The sequence below is a fragment of the Colossoma macropomum genome, unplaced genomic scaffold, assembly GCF_904425465.1.
Source record: "Colossoma macropomum unplaced genomic scaffold, Colossoma_macropomum, whole genome shotgun sequence".
Taxonomy (NCBI): Eukaryota; Metazoa; Chordata; class Actinopteri; order Characiformes; family Serrasalmidae; genus Colossoma; species Colossoma macropomum.
In genome coordinates, this window is record NW_023494802.1 from 30,206,251 (window position 1) to 30,230,202 (window position 23,952).

The 23,952-nt window shown below is 40.4% G+C and overlaps 1 protein-coding gene across 7 annotated transcripts in view; it reads left to right on the plus strand.

Annotated features, from left to right (window-relative positions):
• The window catches only part of LOC118821931 (utrophin-like), a 301,986-nt gene that overhangs the window by 262,996 nt on the left and 15,038 nt on the right, over window positions 1–23,952 (plus strand). For 6 of the 7 annotated variants that reach the window (XM_036590622.1, XM_036590623.1, XM_036590621.1 and 3 more), the window contains 4 exons: window positions 11,877–11,915; window positions 12,210–12,275; window positions 13,912–13,977; window positions 23,675–23,896. In XM_036590622.1, the coding sequence (XP_036446515.1) occupies window positions 11,877–11,915; window positions 12,210–12,275; window positions 13,912–13,977; window positions 23,675–23,896 (393 nt within the window). The remainder of the gene's footprint in view (window positions 1–11,876; window positions 11,916–12,209; window positions 12,276–13,911; window positions 13,978–23,674; window positions 23,897–23,952) is intronic. The other variant, XM_036590624.1, reaches the window with a different exon arrangement.

A 23,952-nucleotide genomic window follows, 5' to 3' on the forward strand; every position in this document is an offset into this window, starting at 1 on the left:
AGCTAACATTAGCGACCGTTACTGATTTAAAAAGTCAAACTGAAGCGCGATCAACTTGGTTGATAATGTTGTGACAGCGCTTCGTGTTGTTTATCACAGCATTGCTGCTCTCCAGTTTCAGTTTCCCAAACACTTCAGCAGACTGTGCTAATGTTATTCCTCCTAATAAACAGACAAATTCAGTCTCCTCATTATTCACCACCATCACTGTAATATTTTCATTAACATTAACACACAAAGGTAATAAGAGGGCAGGGTGGAGATCATGTCTGCAGTGTCTAAGGTTTTAAAACAATGTAAAAAAAACACAGTCAAAGCACCATTTTTACTGTAGATAAATGTAATGATATTCTCTTAAGGTGAACTATGCTGCCTGGCACTGCACAAAACAGTAGAAACAGACAGTTAAAACAGAAGTTGAGACAGATCTGGGGTTTATCTTAAAGTCAGGACAGAATTGAGGAAATTCTGTCTAGCTAAGATGTTTCGCGAAATAATACTGAAATGTAAAATGTAATACTGTTTTCCTATCTGGAGTTAATGGATAAGATTATGAACGTATGAACCGTTGTTCTATAGGGGCTTCTGTCCTAAATTCAGTCCTAACTAAAGTTGTCATGGTAACTAAGCAGAAGAGATAAGATTTCAGACTTAAGTGTCTGTAATATGGCCCCTGGTCTTAAACAGTGCAGGTTTAAAGCAAGACTCTTATTTCTAAAGTTGCGAGCTGTTTGCACTCCTTAGCATTTAACAGTAATTTTTGATTGTTATTCACAGTAGCATAACAGTCCTGAATCTAGTTTTTCTACATAACATACAAAGAGACAGATCGAGTTTCCTCTGAGGACAGTGAATCTGTGGAAATGTAATATTGGCCGATTTTTTTGGCCAAACAATATATCGGTCTGTCCCAGTCAAAATCTCCACTGTCCACAGTGTTCTACCACAGGGGTCAGCAGTTCTGGCCCTGTATGGTTGAAGTCCAGCACAGTCTGATGATTTCTGCTCTCATGCATACTAAATCTGGTAACTGTGGCATATTGCATCTAAAGGCTTTTTATTCAGCAGTACAAAGCGACTGAGCTGGTGAGGTAAAGGAGTGGAAGCCTTGACCTGCCAGCACCTCCCGACCATTTAAGCGATTCACAGCTGAGTTGAATCAGTTGTGTTTGAACAGGAACATGACTAAACTGTGCTGGACTGAGGACCTCTAGGACCAGAGTTAGGCCTTTCCCTGATGATCCAGAGTTAAACCTCAAATGTTGTTGGTCCCACAGGGCCTCATACAAACATAAAAAAAACAGTATATATATATAAATGCTGTGTGAATCAGCGTTGATTGATGATTAATTCAGTCTGTTCATTTGAATATATATGAGCATTTATTTCGCGTGATCTAATAAATGGACTGGGTTTCCTGAAAGCATCTTAGCGCATGGATGATTCTTAAATGGTAGAGCGAGAGTTACACTAAACAGTGTCTCTACAGGTTAAGATGACCTTGGGACACTGAGCCCTGAGATTTGAATTCAGCCAATTAATATGTTTATTAATGACCATTGACTTTGAAATTTCAGCCAGCATGCTGTGTTGTATGAATCTAGCTGAAGCTGAGCAGCCTTTACTTTTTTCCAGTTTAGCCCACAGGACAACCTGGGTGATGCGTCTTCACAGCTTTATATAGCTTGTATGTGTGTGTTTCTCTAGGATTTATATGTGCTGTCAGAGCGGAGTGTAAGTCACTGTAATGGTGGTTAAGATGTGCCTGATTAGTCAGTTCCATAGAGGAGGAGAAGAGCTCCTCTGAGTTTATGAGTTATGGCATTCTGTCATGTTCTCTCTCTCTCTCTCTCCTGCTCTTCCGCTCCCTCTCCCTGTTTATTATCTCGCTCACGGAGTCTGCTTTAAATTTCTTTGTTTTCTTTTCTTCAGCCTTGCATACTAGGGGTGTAAATCTCTGACCTCAAAATGATTCGATTCAATTATGATTCTTTTGGAAATAATTCAGTGAGTCACAAAATGTCAAATTTCACCACGATTCAATTTGATTCCATTCCACAACAAGTCTGTCCAAAAGTTTGTGGACGCTCCTTCCGAGGCTCAGTTGCGCCCACAAGGCCTGTCTAATCTACATAATAAAGCGTTAACAATAGATTGGGGCACTCTGGAACAGCCATACATGAGCCTGTGATCACCATGCTCAATGCCAAGAGGGGTGTAATGCCCTCCAGCCTTGGGCTGAGGAGCACTGAAACTGTGTTCTCTGGAGCGATGGAGCTCCATCCAGTACATTTAGGATGAGTTGGATTGGCATTTGTGTCATCCAGCATCAGTAGCTGATCTCACTAATGGCTGAATACAATCAGACCCTCACAGCAATGTTCCTGCATCTAGTATAAAAGTCTTCCCAGAAGAGTAGAGGCTGTTACTGCAGTAAAGGAGGGACAAACTCCCTGTTAATACCTCAAACGTTACATATCTTACTTACTGAATATTATGATAGTCAATCATAATTAGTTCTAACATTAGTTTAGTTGAACTTGAATCACCCTCTTCAGATTTTTGCTTTTTTTCAGCTCTATTTTATAGATTTATTTTGTTTATTTTATATCTCAGTAATGAAATATGAGATGCTCAGTTCCAAAGATCAGTCTTTTGACAGAAGGTGATTGTGTAAGATCTACACGCCCTTCTACCACATTTCAAACAAAACCTCAAAACCTGCTTTTAAAACCAAGAATGCAGCATCTGGCACTGTGTCTGGCCTCGGTCCTCCTCCAGAGAGAAATGTCAGCGTCGCACTGCCACAAATACAACCGTTCTGTTCGTTTTACATTGACAAATGAGAGAGTGTTGGAAGGGGGAAGTGGAGGACTTTTGTCTCAGGTGAAAATGATCTGAAAAGTGTCACTTGCTTGTCAGAGCTGCAGCAGGAAGTACCTGACCTTTCTGATATGGATTTTTGTTGATGCAAATCCTATCGCAGCTTCGCACAAATCAATATGCCTCACCATGAGAAAGACAGAATTCATCTTCCTCATACACTTTCAGATGTTCCTCGACTCATGAATACATACTTAAACGTGTCTGCATTGAAATCTTAAAGCCATGGCTTGGCCAAAATGTAATGTCACCCTTTCTCCGAATACAATTCATCAGCCAAGACGTGTTTTGTGTAGACTCTCAGAAATTATGGTATGAAACTGTCACTGGGGTGGTGCCTCTCCTATCACTGGGGTGGTACCCTCAAGAGTACATCTCAGTACCTTTAGTCAGGGAACATAACTGAACCATAATCCCCTGAAATTATATTTTCTAAGTTGTGTTGACTCCATACACCCCGTCTCGTCTCCAGGCTTTTTATTTTATTGTTCTGTTTTAAAACATTCCGTTATAAAAAGTTACAAATATATACTTTTCAACTGGAAAAACTTATTTAAGGTACACAACTGGATCTTAAAACCACTGTTATACCTTTGAGGTAGAGCTGGGCGATATGGCCAAAAATGTTATCACGATAAACAAATTTCATATCATTTGATTTCGATACATACCGTGATAAATGTCAAATCATTATTTCTTTCAAGGTTGAAGGCTGATTTTTGCTCCTGGGTGGTTAATTGCTGTTTTAAACTATCCTTTATGGTCAGAACACGACAAACACTCACCAAACAGTGGAACATTTCACAGATCTGTCATGGGAGAGTGGGAGAAAGTATCTGCTGAGCTGTTTTTACCAGCTGGAAAATTTTTTGTAATAGTCATAATTTAAGAAAGAAAACAGATTATTTTTAGCTGGTGACAAGCGCTCTGCTACCCGACATCACAGTATTCAAACACCAGCTAGCGGCGACTGGATTTCTCTATACTATCGTAGTAGTTTAAGGGGTGAACCACAGTATATCAACACCAGACAAACAGAGTACTTCTTTTAGGCACGTTTAAACTGAAAGCGGTGTTTTTGTGTCTTGTTTGATCTACAGTGTCATCAATTCTTAATTCTTAATTAAATCAGGGCTGTAACTCACATTAACCCACTTCTTTCTTTCACTTTCGTTGCTCTGGAATGCACTAATACTAAAATATGACTGAGCACTGTAACAGTGCTGTAGTTGTGTGGAGCAGACGTGATTTAACGCTGCTAAAGCTGGTTAGGATGTACGGAAAGAGGTGAGTTCGCTGTAGGACAGTATAGTTACACCACTGACCTCGTCACTCACACTCGGTCACAGGAGAACAGATCGCCTGTCGCTCCGCTCAAACAGGGAATATATAACTGCATGTTTCAGCCATTGCTAAAGACTCATCTTACTCGTGGCCCCCTCCCTCTCTAATCATGTAGAAAAACTCGGAAGTGCGCCCTCTCCTGGCGACAGCAGAGTAGTGTCGCTTTCCCTGCAGTAGAAAACGCCACCAAGGCTTTCGCTAGAAAGTGGGAGTGGAGAATGGTGTATTATATCGAACATTTATCGAACATGTTGTATCGCTCTATCAAGGAAAAGTTATATCGCGATAATTATCGTTATCGTTTCATCGCCCAGCCCTACTTTGAGGTACATTTACATTGCTTGTACCTTGATGACCGATAAATGTACCTGCACAGAACCTTTTTCTAACAGTGTAGGATATCAGTTGCAAAACTAAGGAAACTAAGTTAAGACACCACACGTCTTGACTACACTGACTACATTTGAGTTAATGGGGAGAAGCTGGAAATTCGATGTTAGAGACATTAATTAGAAGTTCTGTTTATTTCACATGGACATGTTCATAAGCAGAAGACAAATACAGCCATCTATTGTTCTGCACTAGAATGTACAAGGTCGTCTTGGACCATTCCTTTCTTCTGTCAGCCTCTAGCTTATAAAAGCAAAATACAACAAAGGGGAAAATGGCTGAAAATATCTCTCATCGAGGCCATAAATCTTTTCTTAGATTTCTTTATTTTAAAAAAAAAAGCATAGCAAGTGCAGTTCTCATTCATCTGACAGTTTATTTGACCTCCTTCAAGATGCACTTGAAAGGAGCCAAATAATCTATCAGAGAGATGAGAATGGTACTCGATTTTTTTTTCTCCATGGCAATAGGCTAATGAGTTCCTGCTGAGCATATGGCTGGACTAACAGCGTGTCGCTGCTTCCGTTGCCGTGGCAGCCGGCAGGTAAAAGTGTTCCTGTTCCCGAGCGGATGTTTAGACTCCAGCGGGACATTCCCAGCAGATGCACCGAATCTTTTGGTCCTCGGAGATGAGGCTTTTCGAGACGCCCCTGCTGCGACAAGAGGCTGAATTGACATTGACTTTTCTGTTTGAGGTTTTGTGTTCTCTCCACCCCACTCTCCTCCCTTTGAAGACAGGAGCTTGTATTAAACGTGCTGGGTGCTGTGTCTGCTCCCCGTGATTTGATCAAGCTGTCCAAATTGAAACGTCCTTCCTCTCAGCTTGGCAGCTGGAGCCCATGTCTCTGATCATCAGCATGAGTGAAACCTGTCCTTCTGCATCCTAGGAGCATTTCACACCTCTCTCAGAAAATGCGTCTCGAATTGTGGACACGCCTACTCATAGAAAGGGTTTTTGAAGTGTATTTTTGCTGTTTTCCATTTAGACTAATGGTAAAGATCTGACAACTATGAAATAGCACATATGGAATTGTGTAGTGGTAAACATTCCCAGAGTACCCCTGCTTTGTCTTCTAAATATCCCTGCTTTTTCTTGGTGGTTCCTTGGCGTTCTTGTAAGCAGCTTCATGAGGAGCAACATGGAAACTTGTTGACTGCTGAAAAAGACTTGTTTAAAAAAAATTGAAAATGAATTAGAAGTTGTAAAATGTAATCTGTACAGGATTTGACTCACTGACTGTACTGGATAAAGTGTCTGCATAATTTCCCCAAATTCCCTCAGATATGCCAGATTGAAAGGTAATAGCTTATATATTCATGTAAGCATAATGCAACAGGTGCCATACTCAGTAGCAGTAAATGCACAGTGCATGGCTGTGTTTGTTAGCAGGTTTATATATTCCGTTAGCGTGAGGTGGATTGGAACAGGGCCGCTATTACTGAGGGAGCTCCAGGTTCAGCCAATTACAGAAGACAATTCGCCTAACAGTTATTACTGTCAGACTTCAAAACCTAAACACTGCAGATGCATACTGGATTAAAGTCTCTACACAATTATTACTGTCGGACTGTAAAAACTACACACTACAGGTTCGTAATGGACGCTAATCTCTACGCAGTTATTGTGAACAGATTACAGATTCATGCTGCATTAAAATCTCTACACAATTATTATCAGACTGTAAAAACTACACACACTGCAGATTCATACTGTATTAAAATCACTTCACAATTATTACTGTAAAACTACTGTAAAAACCACACACTGCAGATTCATACTGTATTAAAATCACTTCACAATTATTACTGTCAGACTATAAAATACACACACTGCAGATTCATACTGTATTAAAATCACTTCACAATTATTACTGTCAGACTGTAAAAACCACACACTGCAGATTCACACTGTATTAAAATCACTCCACTATTATTACTGTAAAACTACTGTAAAAACCACACACTGTAGATTCACACTGACTCTGACTTTAGTCAGTAGTTACCTACATTGTCATATTTAAGAATCATTTTTCAATAATTTAGGCATATGCCTTTAGATCAGTGTCTCCAAGATGTTTCAGGTGTGTCTAAACTTTTCTCTGGTTCAGTATGATGTTAAATTGCTGTTGCGCAGATCTCATATAGAGGTATAAAGTACCCTCCTGTGCCCCCATCATGGTTTCAGCGCTGCAGTTAAAATATCCTGGCGCAGATTCATCACTCTCAGAGATTACACCCCCGTCCCTCATTGATGTTAAAATATCTCTCTGCTGATTCACTGCTGCATCTCCGCTCGTCGCTCTTTCAGCAGTTATTTTAAAATAGCCTCACATCTCGTGCTCATACGCACCTTTTACAGTTTCTCTCTCTCTCGCCTTCTGCTGTGCCGCTGTGTGGAATCAGTCCATCCTTAGATACACAGTTATCACCAGCGATGAGAAAAGCGTGGGGTAATGTGATATTAATTACTCCTCTCTTATTAAAACAAGCAGTGAAGTTATGTGGAAAGTGTGCATAACTTCTAATGGAAATGACTGTTGTGTTTGTAAGTAGAGTAGAAGATATTTTACTATGATTTGAATTTGATGAAAAGTTATCGTTCTGTGCACGTTTTGCACAAAGAAATAAACAGGAAGAGAATGGGAACTTGTCAAAAGAGAATGTAAATCAAGGGTAATTTGTAAAACTCACTGTATGATTATGCAATTACATTAAAATGGTATTGCAGCATGACAGTAATAACTCCTCTAAAGGTTAGTACGATTTGGTCACTGGATAGTTTTCTCACAGTTTCAGTGTCTTCACTATTATTATGTGTAAAGTAGTAAAAAAATAAAAAAATAAAATTTTAAGCAAGTACTGTGACAGTAATAACTCCAGACCTTTAAGGTTTTTAAACACTTCTCGTAATCTCCCACAACGTAGATTCTAATCTTTGCTCCAACTTTTCCTCGCAAGCCGACTTTAAATCACACGCTTTTTCAGAGCAGTAAACCGCTTCACGCCTTCAAATGAGATGTGTGCTGTATTATATTATTGCATAAGGGAAATCTGGCTCGCCCGCGCTGGTGTCACGCAGCGGCTCTGAATCTATTCATTCTTCTTTCCAAGAGCCAAATGAAAGCGTGCCGTGTTTGCATTTTTCAGACCGGCGGAGTGCCACGGGATATTGACCAAGTTTTTATTCCGCCGCTCGGGGTTGTTGACACTGTCAGGATTCATTAGGCTGTCAGGAGTCATTACAGCAGACCTCAATACAACCACATACACACACACACACACACACACACACACGTGCAGCTTCCTGTTCTGCGCTCTTCTGTAGGGAGAGAGGGCGAGCCAGACCGCGCTGAGATTGCCTTCGCTGCACTCGTGGGGTGGGGGCTTGGGGGGGGCGGGGGTGGTCGGTTTTGAAAGATTACAGCTGAACTGCACTCTGTAACTGTAAAACTAGAAAACACCTCTGTTTTTTTTCTTGTTCTTTGTCTCACTCTCTTTTCTGTCTCTCTCTCAACTCTGCCTCTGCTTTTCTTTCTTGTTCTCTCTCGCTCTCTTGTCCTTCTCTCTCTTTCTCTCTGCCTCCCTTTTTCTCTTTCCTGTTCTGTTTTTTTGTCTCTCTTTTCCGTCTATCTCTCTCTGCCTCTGTTTTTCTCCTTATTGTTCTTTCTCTCACTCTTTTCTGTCTCTCTCTCACTCTGCCTCCATTTTTCTTGTTCTTTCTCTCGCTCTCTTTTCTGTCTCTCTCTCACTCTGCCTCCATTTTTCTTGTTCTTTCTCTCGCTCTTTTCTGTCTTTCTTTGTCTCTGCCTCTGTTTTTCTTTCTTGTTTTTTCTCTTGCTCTCTTTTCCGTCTCTCTGTCTCCGCCTCTGTTTTTCTTTCTTTTTTTCTCGCTCTCTTCTTTTCTCTCTCTCTCTCCCTCTCTCTTTTTCAGTTCAAATCAAAGTAGCTTTGTAAAGTAGTCTTAAATACAATGTTTGTCAGTTATATAAACTTAAGAGCTGAAAAACCTTTGTAGAACTAATAGAAATTATAGAATTAATATTAATAATGATAATCATAGTGAAAAAACAATAATAATAGAAATAAAGTAAATCAATACATTTTCTTGCTCTCGTTTTTCCTTACTTAATCTCCATCTGTCTTGCTCTTGCACGCTTTCTCTCTTCTCTCTTTTATTTCTGTCTCTCCCTCTTGGTTCCCCCTTTCTTTCTCACTCTTTCTCACTGTTTTCTCTCTCTCTCTCTCTCTCTCTCTCTCTCTCTCTCTCTCTCTCTCTCTCTCTCTCTCTCTCTCTGTGAATCATCTGCTAAATCTGGCCTCCTCTCTGAAGGAGGGAACATGAACTTGGCCATCCCGCTGTGAAACGAATCCGGCTTACTGTCCGCCTCCACACTCATGTTTTTGTGCACAGAAAACATCAAAACATTTTGAAGAAACGGAGAGAAACTGGCGGTTAACCTTGGAGGTCTTATCCAGCAATTATCTTCCAGTCTCTGATATCAGCCCTTTCAGAAATAACAAGATAACTCCTTTCATCAGCTCTAAATTTAGACTCCTTCGTTAGCGTTCTGCGCTCGATCACAGCCCCAGCCGGACGAGGTCGTTCTGTCCTCGAGCCGTTTGACTGTGTGTGATTGTAGGGTGAAATGCTGGTGAATGAGGGCGTGCAGATGGGATTTAGGCTGCGATCCTCCTGAGCCTGGTATACGGCAGAAGCACCATGGCGTTTACTCACTTTCATCCACTTTGTAACGTTCCACGCTCCACCCACGGCTCTGTGTTCTCCGTATGCACGTGGGTGCTTCAGCGCTTTATTGACTCAGGTGTTCAGAAGCTTCATTTTTACCCAGCGCTGATTATAGATAATATCACAATGACAGTCCCTGGAGAGAAAGGGAATGGAGGTAATGTGATTATCCCTCTGAAATGCTAATTCATGGATATTACTTTCTGTGTTTGTAAAAGAGATACAGCTTTCGAAGTGCTCCATCAATCCACGAGGGATGGGAAAGGAGAACGAGAGCGGTGTGTTTTATATCAGTGGACATGCAGTTGCCCATACAGAGCTAAAACTATGTCTAAGCAGGGTGGATTTAGTGATTATGGGGCTGTAGGCAAAAGAGAGGAATGGGGCCCTGTGGCTGCATGTTTAAAATTAGTTGAGGCTGTGGGGTCCCAAATAACACAACTTTTTCTTGTGAAAAATGACATCTTGGCATGTGAAATCATCTAAAATCTAGTGGGTATATCTAATTTGTGTCATATTAAGAATGTTGTAAAAATATTATTAGGTTATTTAACTAATTTCAATTTTTTTTATGTAAATTATTGTATTGGGGGACATTAATGCACAAAAATTGGCCAGTACTTTTAGGAAATATGCAAAGCAAAGCAAAATTAGGTGCCATATAGTGGTATAATTTGGTACACAGTAACATAAAGTAGTAATGAGTTGTGAGATGACACAACAACATAAAGTCCAGTATATAAAAAGGGGGGGTGGGGATGCGTCTGCAGGTGCTCCTGAAAATAATTGCTACAATCGCAAATGACAGTTTTTTATAACGTGTACATATATATTTTAGACAGGGTTGGTTTACCTCAATACACATAGTATATCAAATCTATATTCTCATTGGGGCCCTTGGCTCATAGGGGCCCTAGACAGCTGCCTACGTTTGGTGCAAAGACCGCCCTTAAGAAAAAGGATTGCTTGGAGTTACCTGGAGTATAGATTCAGTTGCTAGATCAGCTAAGACTTATTTGATGTCTGAAGTTTACTTCTTTGCACTTGAGCTACAAAACTACTGTAACAGATAATGGAAGCTTACAGCCCAGCTGTTAGCATCATGCTGCTGCTGCCACAGTTTAGCAATACAACATACTTTTGTTCATTTTTAGACAACAGTGTCAGAGTAAAAAAAAAAAAAAATTAATCCTCTGGTTTATTCCACCGCCAGGGTTGATCTCAACCGAATGTTCCGCTGACCAGTCCAGTACACTGCCATCACCGCTGCCGGTAGCTGCTCCATTGAAAGCAGTTAAATATGTGCACCATCTGCTGCTATAAGCTGTGGTCAGACCGAATGTGAGTAAAATCTTCCTGGTCAAAAAGCCAGCTCTCTGACATGGGAAAGGACGCGAGAGCGTGAAAAATAAATTTTCATCCTGTAGCTCATCTAGGTGAACTTTAACTACTTGAACTTGCAAACTTTAGAAGCGTCAACAAATAGAAAACAAGAGGGTGAGTTGCGGCGTCTTCTTTCTGAAAAAGACTAAACAGAGAAACGTTCCTCAGTCAAAATGATGTCACTTGTGACTCACAGTTGCAAAAAAAAGCAGATAAAAAAGCAAAACAAAGCTATATGTTCCCTTCAAAACCACATCTCATTAGTACTGCCTGAATTTTCCTCCACCCCCTTAACAGAAATTAGCAAGGCAACAGTCCAGTGTGTCCACAGCTCAAAAGCATAATTCAGTCAAGTGTAATAGAAATAAGACAAATGAGAACTAACAAACTAAATAAACAAAGGAAAAATAATAAAGAAAATATATAAAAGCTGAAACAAGAAATGGAGATAAAATAGCAACACAGTACATAATTAAAGTAAAGATACCGTAAATTTCTTTGATTTTTTTTTTTTAATGAAATACTTTTTGCTACCTGCACAAATGGTTAGAAACGTTTTTTTTTTGTTTTTGTTTTTGTTTTTAAGCCGTTTAGTCCCATACACCCCATGGAGGGCTCCCTCTAGCATTTTACCTTCATGTTTTTGATGTAACAAGACAAATGGGAAGTGTCCAGGCTCCTAAACTGTCTCTAATAGGGCTACACTGGAGGGAAAAAATTACATAAATGAATGAGTAAATAAATAAATGTAATAAAAACAAATGTGTGATCACAGGGATAATACGCTTCTATAACTTATTAACAACATTAGCTCCAGTGCAAAAGTAAAGAAGCAAGCAGACACCAAAAACGTCTTGGCTGATCCACTACCCTTTTGCTGCAATGGAAAGTGTTAATTTGAGTATCTTTTTGATGAACCATCACTTTAACATGCCCTGTGTGCTCTGACTGCTGTAAAGCTGCACAGTTCACACTCTACAGCGTGTAGTCATGTGATCTGTGATCCTCCTCCACACCTCCTGTTCCTCATGTGTGGATGTGACCTTACGTTGTGTGACCTTTGACCCTAAAGATTCTATCCCTCCCTCTCTCCTCTCGTCCTCCCCCACTTGTGTTTTTTTTTCCACAGCCCGGTCACTCTGATCAGCATGTGTCCGGAGCAGTATGAGTGAGTATAAGCATGACTACTGCATCGTCCGCTTGTTCATCATCCTCAGCACCTCCACCTCGTCATCCGTAGAGCATGCTGCCTGCACCGACGCATGTTTTCAGCGACAGAACCACCCGCACGTCCACTCCCCCTCTTTCTCTCTCCTCCTCTTAACCTTCCATGTTCTGTCCACCCACCCTGATAGCACTCACAGCCAGTCCAGTAGATCACCGGTCGACTTTTTCATTTTTATTGGAGTGGTTTATGTGAAGTGCTTGTTTATTTATGTATGTTTGTTTCTTTATTTTACAGGCTGGTCCACTCCCCTCAGCTTCCCCATGATGACACACACTCACGGATAGAGCAGTACGCCAGCAGGTAGCCATTGCACCCACTCTTGCGCTCTGTCAGTGTTTTCATTAAACATGTTGGCTGTTTTTGATAATGCAAACAGATAATAATATACATTTTACGTTTATATGGTAATTTTCATTTTAATTACAAAATCTCAAAGTGCATTAATCAGGAATCTAAGTAAACCTTTGGAAAGAATAAAATACCATGGTCTGAATGAAATAACAGCATATTACAAACACTGGAAGGGGGGTGTGCCCCAGTACACCAAGCATGAGCTATCCTACATTAAAAAAAATTAAAATTAAAAATCAACTTAGGTTTGAAATGTATTCTAGGGGCCGTGAAAGTAAGAACATTAAGGGCCCTGAAACAGACCCTTGTGGGACACCATGTTGCTCTCTTGTTGCTTTTACATTTACTCTAACAAATTAGACGCAGCTGCCAAGTGAGATCTAAACCGATCGTGTTTAAGTCTGTCCTTTAATATATCACAGTTGATTTGAAAATCATTGTAGTACTCTACAAATTCAAACATTCTGTAGGAAACTGCAGTTAAATGAGAAATTTTAGTGCGCAGAATTGTAGATGATTCTAAAATGACTGAGAAAACTGTTGGAGTATAAAATGAATAACCAGATTGCCTCGTATTTCCAAAGTACTGATCAAATCTACATTACCAAAGTTATTGTACACAAAATAACAACTTTTAATATGAAAAGTGCCTCCAAACTTTCCAGTGGTGTTTAACAGTATCTTGATCTACTAAATCTAACAAGGTTGACCACAGAACTGGTCCAGGATCAGTGTTAGAAGGCTAACACATATACACCAGGCGCTAACAAAATATATGTTCATTTGAAGCAATAATAGCAAATTGCATAGTGGCCTTGCAAAATTCACAGTTCATAAAATAACAAAGAACAATTTGGGGCTAAAATATGTATAATAGGTCCTCCATTCAGAGCCATTTATTATTTATACAATGCAATAACCAGCAAATGCATGCAACATCACTGAAGGCCTTCTACGAATAAGCAGATGTATTGAAAGTGGGTTCTTTTATCAGCAGTGGGCTCATCAGCAGCGTCAGCGTTTCATATACACTCACAGTCCGAGTTATTATTGGCTGTAAATGTACACTGCTTCTGAAGCTGCAATCCCATTATGTGTGCTCTTTGGCTGGGTGAGGCGGTAATCCACTGAGGCTGGGAAATATTCCGGGGTGGGGGTGTGTGGTGGGAATAAAGATTATTGCCTTTCACAATGCACAAGTACTCTACTAAATGGGGTCATGTTAATATGGAGTCATTTGATATTGAACACAAAGTGGCCATGTCGCACCCTGCCAGGCACAGCAGGATACGTGTACTTTGTTTTTATTTATTTGTTTGTTTGTTTATTTATCTGAGTGGCTGTTTTCATTCTGTCATTATTCATGCATCCACACCGATGCTCTTTCATTATGTATGCATCCACATAAATAAAGCGATAAGTCATTTATACTGACGTTTCACTGTGTGTTTCTGGAAAATGCACAAATTATTCAAACTTTCTCGACTTATACAGCTTCATTATTGCATTATTGCCAACTGTGACATCTCTCACTTGCCTTTTCTCTCTCTCTCTCTCTTTCTCTCTCTCTCTCTCACTCTCTCAGGTTGGCTCAGATGGAGCGTTCTAATGGATCTCTGCCTACAGACAGTAGCTCAGCTACCGGTAGCATGTAAGTACAAAAAAAAGACACATTACTCATAGTGCATCTTTCTCCTGCATTTGCTGAGGCAAAAAAAAATCTGTATCTCATAACGAGGGGTGTGCCTTGTCTCTTTATAACACACACATGGCCCACAAGCAGGCGTGGGCCATATGACAATATTGTGATAAATGACATCTCAAGCTTTTTTGTCAGTATATATTATGGCTTTTATCTGTACTTCCTAAAATGAAAACCTGCATTGATTATTAATATATATATATGTAATTAAAGATTAATGCGTATATAATGCGGATAAAGCCCAATTACAACAGCAACCAACATACAGTAACTGCATAAACTGCAAAGTAGCTGATTGGATGTCAGCCTCAGAAAACAGTTGGAGTATAAAACGAATAACCAGATTGCCTCATATTGTATTGATCATTGTATTTGAACTTTGCCTCGTAAGTACTGATCAAATCTTGTGGCAGGTTATTACCAAAAATACAGTACATAGATAATTGCATATATTATTTATCGTTTAATAGCTTCTTGTTTTTCTCAAAGTAGTTTGAAATACTGAATGAAACACCTGAAACTTCACATTATCAAAGTTATTGTACACAAAATAACACATTTTTAATATGAATAGTGCCTCCAGACTTTTCAGTGGTATATAACAGTATTTTCATCTATATGATCTTTACATACATATATATATCATGATTTGTATTGTTATATTGTTGCCAAGTTACTCACCCTTACCCTCAAAGTCCAGACTGGCACTAGTGCTGGACTTGTCGCTCCCTAGAAGCACTAGAAGCACTGTGGAGTTTGGACTGTACCCAGACAAAAGCAAGACCAAATGTAAGATGACTTTTTGTGCTGTTGACCATGAAATGAAGAGTCTAGGTCTGGTGAATAGTATTTCCTGTATTTCCCCTTGCAGTCTGAGGTGAGTTATTGGCTCATCCGGTGCTCCTTTTTCCTCTTTCAGGCTTCATTCCTTTCAGAAGAGAAATAGTGAAGGGCTGAAAAGAACAGAGAATGAGACAAATGGAGGAATAGAGGAATATAGCAAGAGCTGGTTAGATTAGTTTGGACAGGATGAAAATATCCTGTCATGATATCAGTGCCATCACAGTTCAAACACTGATGCCCTGAAAATAAAGCTCTGATGAAGCTCTAATGAAAATGTCACCATATGTATTATATTGATAGATGTTTCATTGAACTTCTTGTCTCTCATTTAAACACATGTAAAATCTACAAACCAACAAATTGCCAGTAACACACAGTGTATAATTAAATCCAGTAACCATTGCGTTCCTGCCATTTAAGGTGTCACAAAGAGTTCTTTGGAGTAGTGCTTTAGAAGAACCACTTTTATATATCTGAAGAATCTTTCCATCCACTATTTTCCTGAAAACCTACCGAGGGATGCCATGACCCTTAACAATGTTCACTGTCCAGTTTTCTCTTTCCGTTATTTGTAGTGAGAAAAATGAAGTTGTCTCTGGTACGGACTGCATATAAACATGAGCTCTGGCTTGACGTGTGCCGCTGTCGGGTACCGCAGGAACAAAAAATTAAATTGTTCTTGGAATGTGCAAAATCCATAAACACTGTCCGTGCCCTCTGCGTTCCATTCCAGGACTTTTTAACCCTGCAGTGCACAAGCAACCCACGAGCTCGAACACTAAACATTCCCCTAGCATTAGTCACCTGATGTTCACCTTGGCTCTACCAACTCAAAGAGTTTGCTATACAAAACCTTTCCTATTTTGTTGCTTTACATGTAATTGTATGCCTCCATGCTTTTATAGTTCTGTAGCTCTCCACTGTCTGCGTCTCAGGAGAAAAGGAGAAATAGTTCACATAATATATCGCTGTTGTCAGAAGAAAATCTCCAAAATGGTAACTTTACAAGAAAAGGAAAAAAACCTACTTTACTTTTAATGTAAGTTAATGGAACCAGACTTTTTCCCAAGTAATTTTGGGCCATTTCTTTTGGTCCATTCATCATGAAATTTACACACAATGTAAAAGGCAATAGGTATTTTCACATTATGTCAAAAACTGAAAAAAGACAAAAATGGAGATACGAGATTTTATTCCAACATCAGCGATATGAAGAACCAGTTCAAATAGTATAGCATATATAACAGTATAGCTGACTTCAGCCCACAGTTCATTTTATCTACACACTCTGGAAGTGTAGAGATATGGGGCACTGTCAAAACGTGGTCACCACAGCTTTTTAAAATGTCGTTGCTAAGCAACCACGTAATATTTTTAACCATTTTCGTTCAGAATGTAACACTATAACCAGAAACCAAAATCTGGCCTTGGGAAAGGTTACAGTTCAGGAAAATCATGGTTGACCAGTTTCATTTCTGCATTGGTAAGCTGGTACCTGCTGCCATCTGTATTGGACATAGTATTAATTCTGCAGTTTCCTCCATCTTTTTATCCCTTAGATTTATACAGGCTGTTTTAGTTACAGTGCCTTTAAGACTGATATATGTAAATAAGCTCTGTTATGATTGGCTGCCCTGTATTGTGTCTCATTCTAAAAGCAGTCCTGGCTGAAATGCTTCTTAAAGCTGTAGTGTGAATGGACAGAGGTAAACTGTTGTAGACTGTTGTAGACTGAATAAGTGTAAGTGGATATATGTAAATGAGTTCATTTTAATGTCATCACAAATACATGAAGTCAGAATGTGCCGTTTTTGCAGTTTGGTTTCCAGAAATGGACCATATGTACTGAGAAGTGAACAGTCCATTTTGAAAGTTTAGCCGTGTTTACAAACTGCATCAAACTGTTTTATTTAAAAGCAAGGAAATTCATCTTTCCTTGATATGGGCCCTTTAAAAGATGTACTGCTTTAGTGCAGTCCTCCTGTGCCCTGTAGGATATTTACCATCGGGACCTTTATTAGAATCTTATCTCCTCTATCACAGCCCTGAGTAAGAGAGTACACACACACACACTCTTAATGAAGGCAGTAGGTGTGTACTGGTGCAGTTTAGCAGCAGTACTGGCTGAAGTGTTGACCCCCCTCCACTTATCGATTTGTACACGGAAGTGTGTCTTCCCCTAAGGGGCTCACCTCGGCCCTCAAAAGTGTGTATGTGAGCCACAGAAAAGATGTGTGTAGACACACAGTGCCTGGTTCAGGTAGCTGAGTCTGTCTTGAAGCCCTATCACGTATACGGGAGCGGTGCTGTGGCAAATCACCAGGTCACAGGAGGCTGAGTGGAGAATCTGTAAAAGCCAACAACTAAGATTTAGAGAACATTTCTGTTTTTGGTGTGTATGTGAATAAATCTGTAGTATTAGCAGGTGAAGTGGAGGTAGACGTAGGCCTGTGGTGTAGCTCTAGTCACCAGCACTGGATCTACCTGTGCTTCGCCCACAAATGTATTCTTAGCTTCAACAGCTGTCGCTACTAGTTTAGGCAAGCTTTACATTCCAGTTTACAGTCATTTACAATGATTTCATGGAGCCAAATTTTTTGTCAAAATAAGTGTTTTTTAAGTGTGTTGTTCTTATATAATATGTCATATAATATGTATTGTTTTCACGTGATTATTTTATACATGAAAGGATTGATTGTTTTTTAAAAAGATCTAACAGGCTCAGCAGAAAGCTCACTGGCTTTAGTTGTTTTAATGCTGCTAGCTAGATAACGTTGTATGTTAATGTTGTAGCGTGCACTGTTAGCTACTGCAGCATGGCTGACTGGCTTTACCCTGTGAAACTTTCATGCAACTTAGTTGCATGTTGTGAGTTGCCTGCAACATAAGTATCATGCAACTTGAGTGTCACAAAGTATTACCAAAATGAAGTCACATGCAACACATTCAGTTACTCCTCTTTTCAGTCACCCAGTAACCAATCTGATGAAATCTGTGGTTTGAAAGTGTAGTGTCTGGTGTGATCACGTGATGCATTACTGCCATTTTGATTGGCTGTTTCATGAAACTTTTCATGACACTTGCAACTGTTGCTGCTGAGTTTCAAATGAGTTGCCCAAAACTTTACATTATGCAACTCACGTGAAATTTAGTTTCATGTCGGTTTCAAGCAGCTGAAGTTACATAGAGGTTTCAGCGTGCAAAGAACCCCAACAGGACCACCACAGAGCAGGTATGATTTGGGTGGTGGATCATTCTCAGCACTACAGTGGTGGTGCCGTGTTAGTGTGTGTTGTGCTGGTAAGAGTGGATCAGACACAGCAGTGATTATTTTACAAAGTTACATGCTACAGTTTCTCAAAATGAGGTTAAATGAGGTTTTTGTTCTTGTGTTGTAAAACTGACAAGAGCAGCTCCAAAAAAATGTGTTATTGAATTATTAGATACTTTAAGCCCGATACGAGACACATTGAGACAAACCGTGAAAGTGAGTGTCTGTGCGTGCGTGTGTGAATGAGAGAGAGAGGCTTTTAGTAACTCACCCAAGCTGAGCCAAGTAGGGTGCACACATATGGCCAACGTCTTCAACTCGTATAAATCTTAAGCTGATCTTAGCAATAACACACACAAATCAGATTATTATTGCAGCTCTCTCTCTTACTCTCCCGCTCACCTACACGCACACTCTCTCTCTCCCTCTCAGTTCAAAGCAATTAATAATAAAAACCAATTGATCAAAGGTGTAGTAGATATATAAAAAGAGACTAAAATGTATTATATGGGTGATTAGTAATCAATAAAGGAAAAAAAATCTTGTTCTTCAAAATATTGAGCTGTGTTCCATAAAACTGCTTTAACAATAAACCAGTTGTGTGTTTATAGTTGGGAGTAGGAACAGTGTTCATTAAGAGTGAGGACATTCTGAACCCTCAAAGTAGTGCTGAAGAGAAAGAGAGAGACAGTGAGAGAGTGAAACAGAGAGAGAAAACAGGATAGAGACTGAGCGAAAGAGGGAGGGAAGAGAGAGAGAGAGACAGTGGGACAGAGACTGCAAGACAGAGAGACAATGGAACGGAGGCTGTGAGATAGAGACTGAGAGGGACAAAGAGAGACAGCAGGACAGAGAGAGACTGCAGGACGGAGAGAGAAAAACAGCGGGACAGAGACTGCGAGACAAAGAGAGAAAGACAGTGGGAAAGGGACAGAGAGAGACAGACTGTGGGACAGAGAGAAAGACAGAGAGACAGACTGCAAGGCAGAGAGAAAGACAGCGAGACACCCATCTTCTGTTATTCATCAGCATGCTCCTCTCCTTTCGTCACTCTTTTCTTTCTTTGTTTCTTTCTCTCAATCGCTCACATTCCATCTCTCTTTAGGTTTTTCCCTCACACTTTCTCTTTTTTTTCCCCTCTCTCATTCTGTTTTTCTTTCTTTCTCTCTTTCTCTTTATCTTGCTCACATTCTCTCCATCTTTCTTTTTTCTCTATCATTCTCTCAGTTTCTCTCTATCTTTCAGTCTCATTCTATCTATCTCTCTCTCTCCATCTCTCATTTGTTTGCTGCATTTCATCTTGATAGTGAGAGAGAGAGAGAGAGAGAGAGAGATTAGAGTCAGGGCTGTAATAGATAATAGTTAGAGGACATGGCTTTGTAGTGGCAGAAGGTTTAGGAGCAAATCTTTAGGCTGTGCAGCTGATCTCCTCCACTGTGACGTCCAGCTTGAGCAGCCCAGAGAGTCTTCATTGATCACTCAGCACATCACAGAGAAAGAGAGATGAGTGTAGGTATGAATCTGCAGAAGAGGATCAGAGAGAGGGACAAAAAGGCCATATCCTGCTTTTTTTCTCGTATTTTACTTTTCCCCCTGAGGTCCACTTACATGGTTTTGTGTAGCAAATAGTAATCATTAATTTTGTCCATGGCTGTTTTCTGATGCCTTTGAATTAAATTAAACAGTAGAATTAAAGAAATAATTTTGTTTCTGTGCCTTTTAGACTAACATATGCAAATAATCTCTGTTCTGATTGGCTGCTTTGTATTGTGTCTGAAAGCAGTCTGGGTGAAAACATTCATTACAGCTTCAGCAGGAATGTGGGGCTGAACTGCTGTAGGCTGGCGAGGCGGATAAATGTAAATATGTTGGTTTTTGTGACATCACGAAGTCACTGATTTCAATTTAGTTTTTGCAGCTGAGTTTCCATGAAAGGACTATATGGACTGCGGAGTTGATAATATGTTTTGAAACAATGTTCACATACTATTTTGTTTTAATAAAGCAGAAAAATGATTTTCTATGATATGGGCCCTTTAAATTATCAGTAAAATACATTCACTGTTATATCCTTACAGAAAAGAATGATGTCCAAACCAAACAGTATCATGTCTTTATTTATTTTTTTTTATTATTGTTTTCCTACCACTATTAGCATTAAGCATTCCTTGTGTTTCAACAGCTAATTAATGGTTAATTGTAATTGAAAATTTCAAGTAAAACCTTCTGAATCTGCAACAGACTATGAAGAATAATATAAGAGTGCAAAAGCAGGAATGAGTGAATGTGAGAAAGAGTGAGGCAGAAGAGGAGGAGGAGGAGGATGAAGAGCAGGAGCGGTTCGGCAGCTTGTTAGCTAAAGGTCAAGTGCTGTTCTAGACGTCCAGGTCAGGCGGTTTTAAGAGCTCTCGCTAGCTCTGAACCTGACAGCGTGTTAGCGGTTAGCGTGGCTGTGTGATTTCGCATGAGTGTGTTTCAGAAATCAGCCGCTGCTCTGCTCCGTGTAGGGTGTGTGTGCTGCCTTGTGACCTTCACCACTCAGCCAAGGCTAATTAGCGCAGTAGCGAGCGTCTCTGGAGCCACTTCCCCTCAGACGCAGCGCTGATTAGCACCTCAGACCAGCATGCTAAGGCTAACAATCCGCAAACACTTACTAAGGCCAGATGGCCGATCCTGTCACAAGGTCAAATGTACACTGTTTAAGATGTTTAATTATGAGAACAGGTAAGGGAATTGTCCACGTAAGGGAAATTTGGATCAAAGGAGAATTCCACCAAATTTTCAAAATAGCTGCATAATTAATTTACTGCGATGTAAACGGTCATTCAGAGCCGTTTGAGGTAAAATGCTCCATTCTAGAGGAGCTTGTCTAGTTAGATTTGTTCACAGTGGTTTTGATGAAAGGAACCAGACATCCGAAGCGTTAAATGCCTCTATAAGCTCACAGCTCACAGTGTTGCCAGTGTTTTGACCAATAAAATGAGACATCCTTCTTGTGGGTTGTTACCCAGACGGAGGCTGTGTGAGAGAAAAATAAGAAGGATATTCTCTTGCCTCTAACTTCCTCTCTGAGTGATCATTTTTCACGTAAATGTAGCCAAAATCACAGCACAGCTGTTTTCTTTAAATGATGTAATGTTGTCAGATGCCACGGTTGCAAAATCAGAATTTTAGCAGAGCAGCTTGGAAGTGACTGCTGGTTAACATGTCATCTTGATGGGCCACGTTTCAGTCACTGTTTCATACGCGTTGCTTTGTATGACAGCACAAAGAGAAAATTATGTAAATGAAAACAGCTTTACTGGGAATTCAGCTGTTAAAATACAGTATATGTGAGCGGAGAGTAGGAGACAAGCAACCAAATGCATAGGGCATCATCTGACACTAGGCTGAATACAAACCTGACAGTATGACAGTATGACAGTAGCCACCTTTAGCAACTTTTTTGAGTAGACTTTGCTGCTTCCATTGAAAGTAGTTGGCAACACTGGGGTCGGATCACTTTGTCTTGTTTTCAGTTAAACCACCGTTGCTGGTCTAGATTGTTTAATCAGTGTAAACTAAGCAGTTTTTTTGTAAAAATGCATGAGGAATGTGGAGCGTGGTGTGAAAGCGTGAGAGCAGCCCTGATCACATATTTATTTTCCTAATAAATATCACAGGGTCACACTACCAGGTGGTGTTCATATTTGCATTAACAAAGCTATTGAACCTACACGTCCTGAGTGCTGCTCTTCTATGCTAAAAGTGTCTCTTACAAACCTGACATAGCTTGATTTGATTGCACTGTAGGGAAACATTAACATACTAAGGCACATTTTTTGCCACTTCTTATTTTAGCTGTATTAAAAAATGTTTTGCATCAAGACACCACAGTATCACATAATCAAATGGATTTATTTACCTTGTGTGATAGCAGTACCGTTACACTGGTGTGTACGATATCACACAGCACTCCTGCACGTATTTGCAGATAGTGCTCTGTGCTCAGATAGAGCTGCTACACAAAGGTATTTTGTGTGTTTTTGAAACCGCAGCATGGAAAGAGGAAAGTGGAACATTCTGTGAGGCGCTGTTCTAGAGAAAGTTTCACATTTCACAGATTTTCCACTTTCCAGAGGCTAAATGCTGTTGTGTCTGGGAAATCAGAGACAGATAAAAATGGAGGCAGGAGAAAAAAAGAGAAAAAGCAGGAGAGGAGAGAGTGAGAGGAAGAGAGAAGCAGACAGGTAGAGTCGGGGGAGTTGAGTCGGTGATGGCGTTTTAGATTGAAGCTGACAGCAGAGACACAGACACCTGACTGCTACTGCGCTAAGAAATACACTATACAGCTGGACTCGTCTCTTATTCTCTCTGTCTCTCTCTCTCTCTCTCTCTCATCCTCTCCTCTCTTATTCTCTCTGTCTCTCTCTCATCCTCTCCTCTCTTATTCTCTCTCTGTCTCCCATCTCTTGTTCGTTGTCTTCTCTCTTATCTTGGTGTATTCTCTGTCTCTCTCTCTCTCTCTCACTCGCTCACTCGCATTAAGTTGGCTTGACAAACCTGTTTGTTTTATTATTCTATGCTTTTTTGTAAATCATTTTCTCAGGTCACAGTTTTCAAGCTTTAACCACTAAACTACTGAGACTTCATAGCAGTAGCCTAGTAACACCTTAGCAACTACCTGAGATTTCACAGCCATGGCCTAGCAACACCTTAGCAACTATCTGAAATTTCACAGCCATGGCCTAGCAACACCTTAGCAACTACCTGAGATTCCATAGCACCTGCTTTGTTAAGCCGCCTTACAGTTTGTTCACGCCCTCTATTTCTCTTTCTCTTTGTCTCTCTTTTCTCTCTCATATCTCACTCTCTCTCTATGTATGTCTCATTCTTTTCTCTCTTTCTCTTTTTTCTCTCACTCATATCTTTCATATTCTCTGTATTTCTCTCCTCTCTCTCTCTCTCTCTCTCTCTCTCATATACCCTTTCAGCCTCTTTCTCTCTATCTCTTTTCCTTCTTATGCTCCTCTTCATATGCAGCCTGACTCAGCCTGCCTGTAGTGTTTCAGTGTGAGGTTTGTGTTGTATTGGAGAGGCTGATTGCTGAGCTGTTTGATGTGTAAAGCTCAGGTAATCTGGATGATTACTGATGGATCAGGGACGTGATGTGGTCTGATCCAGCCTGCAGTGCACACGCTCAGATGGGATTTAATCCCAGAGCCATGCGTTTACAGTCAGAGACAGTCAGACAGTCACATTCACTATTTGATACGCAGGCATAGAATTAGCAGTCCTGGCTTTTGACTAATGTTACCAAAGTCCTTTTATCAAGGAAATGATGACAGGAGAAACCGTGGAAACAGCTGTAAAGAAGGCTGATGGTGGCAAATCTTTGCCTGCCTTGTTGTGAAGATACGCATGCATATTTAAAAATGCACATTGTCAAATAGAAAAAACGGTTACAGCTTTACTCAGTCATAATTAATCTCTCTCTCTCTCTCTCTCTCTCTCTCTCTCTCTCTCTCTCTCTCTCTCTCTCTCTCTCTGTAGGGACGAGGAGCATGCTCTGATTTTGCAGTATTGTCAGACTCTGGGAAATGAGGGAGCGTACAGTCAGCCCCAAAGCCCCGCCCACCTGCCCCGCTCCCCTGTTGTAAACCTGCCTAGCCCGGGGCAGCTCCTGCAGAGCCCCGCCCAGATCCTGCAGGCCGTGGAGAGAGAGGAGAGAGGAGAGCTGGAGAGAGTGATCGCTCGGCTGGAGGAGGAACAGCGGTAAGCAAAACACAAACACCGCCCACTACACTGTGGCCAGTAGCAGCCTTCATAAC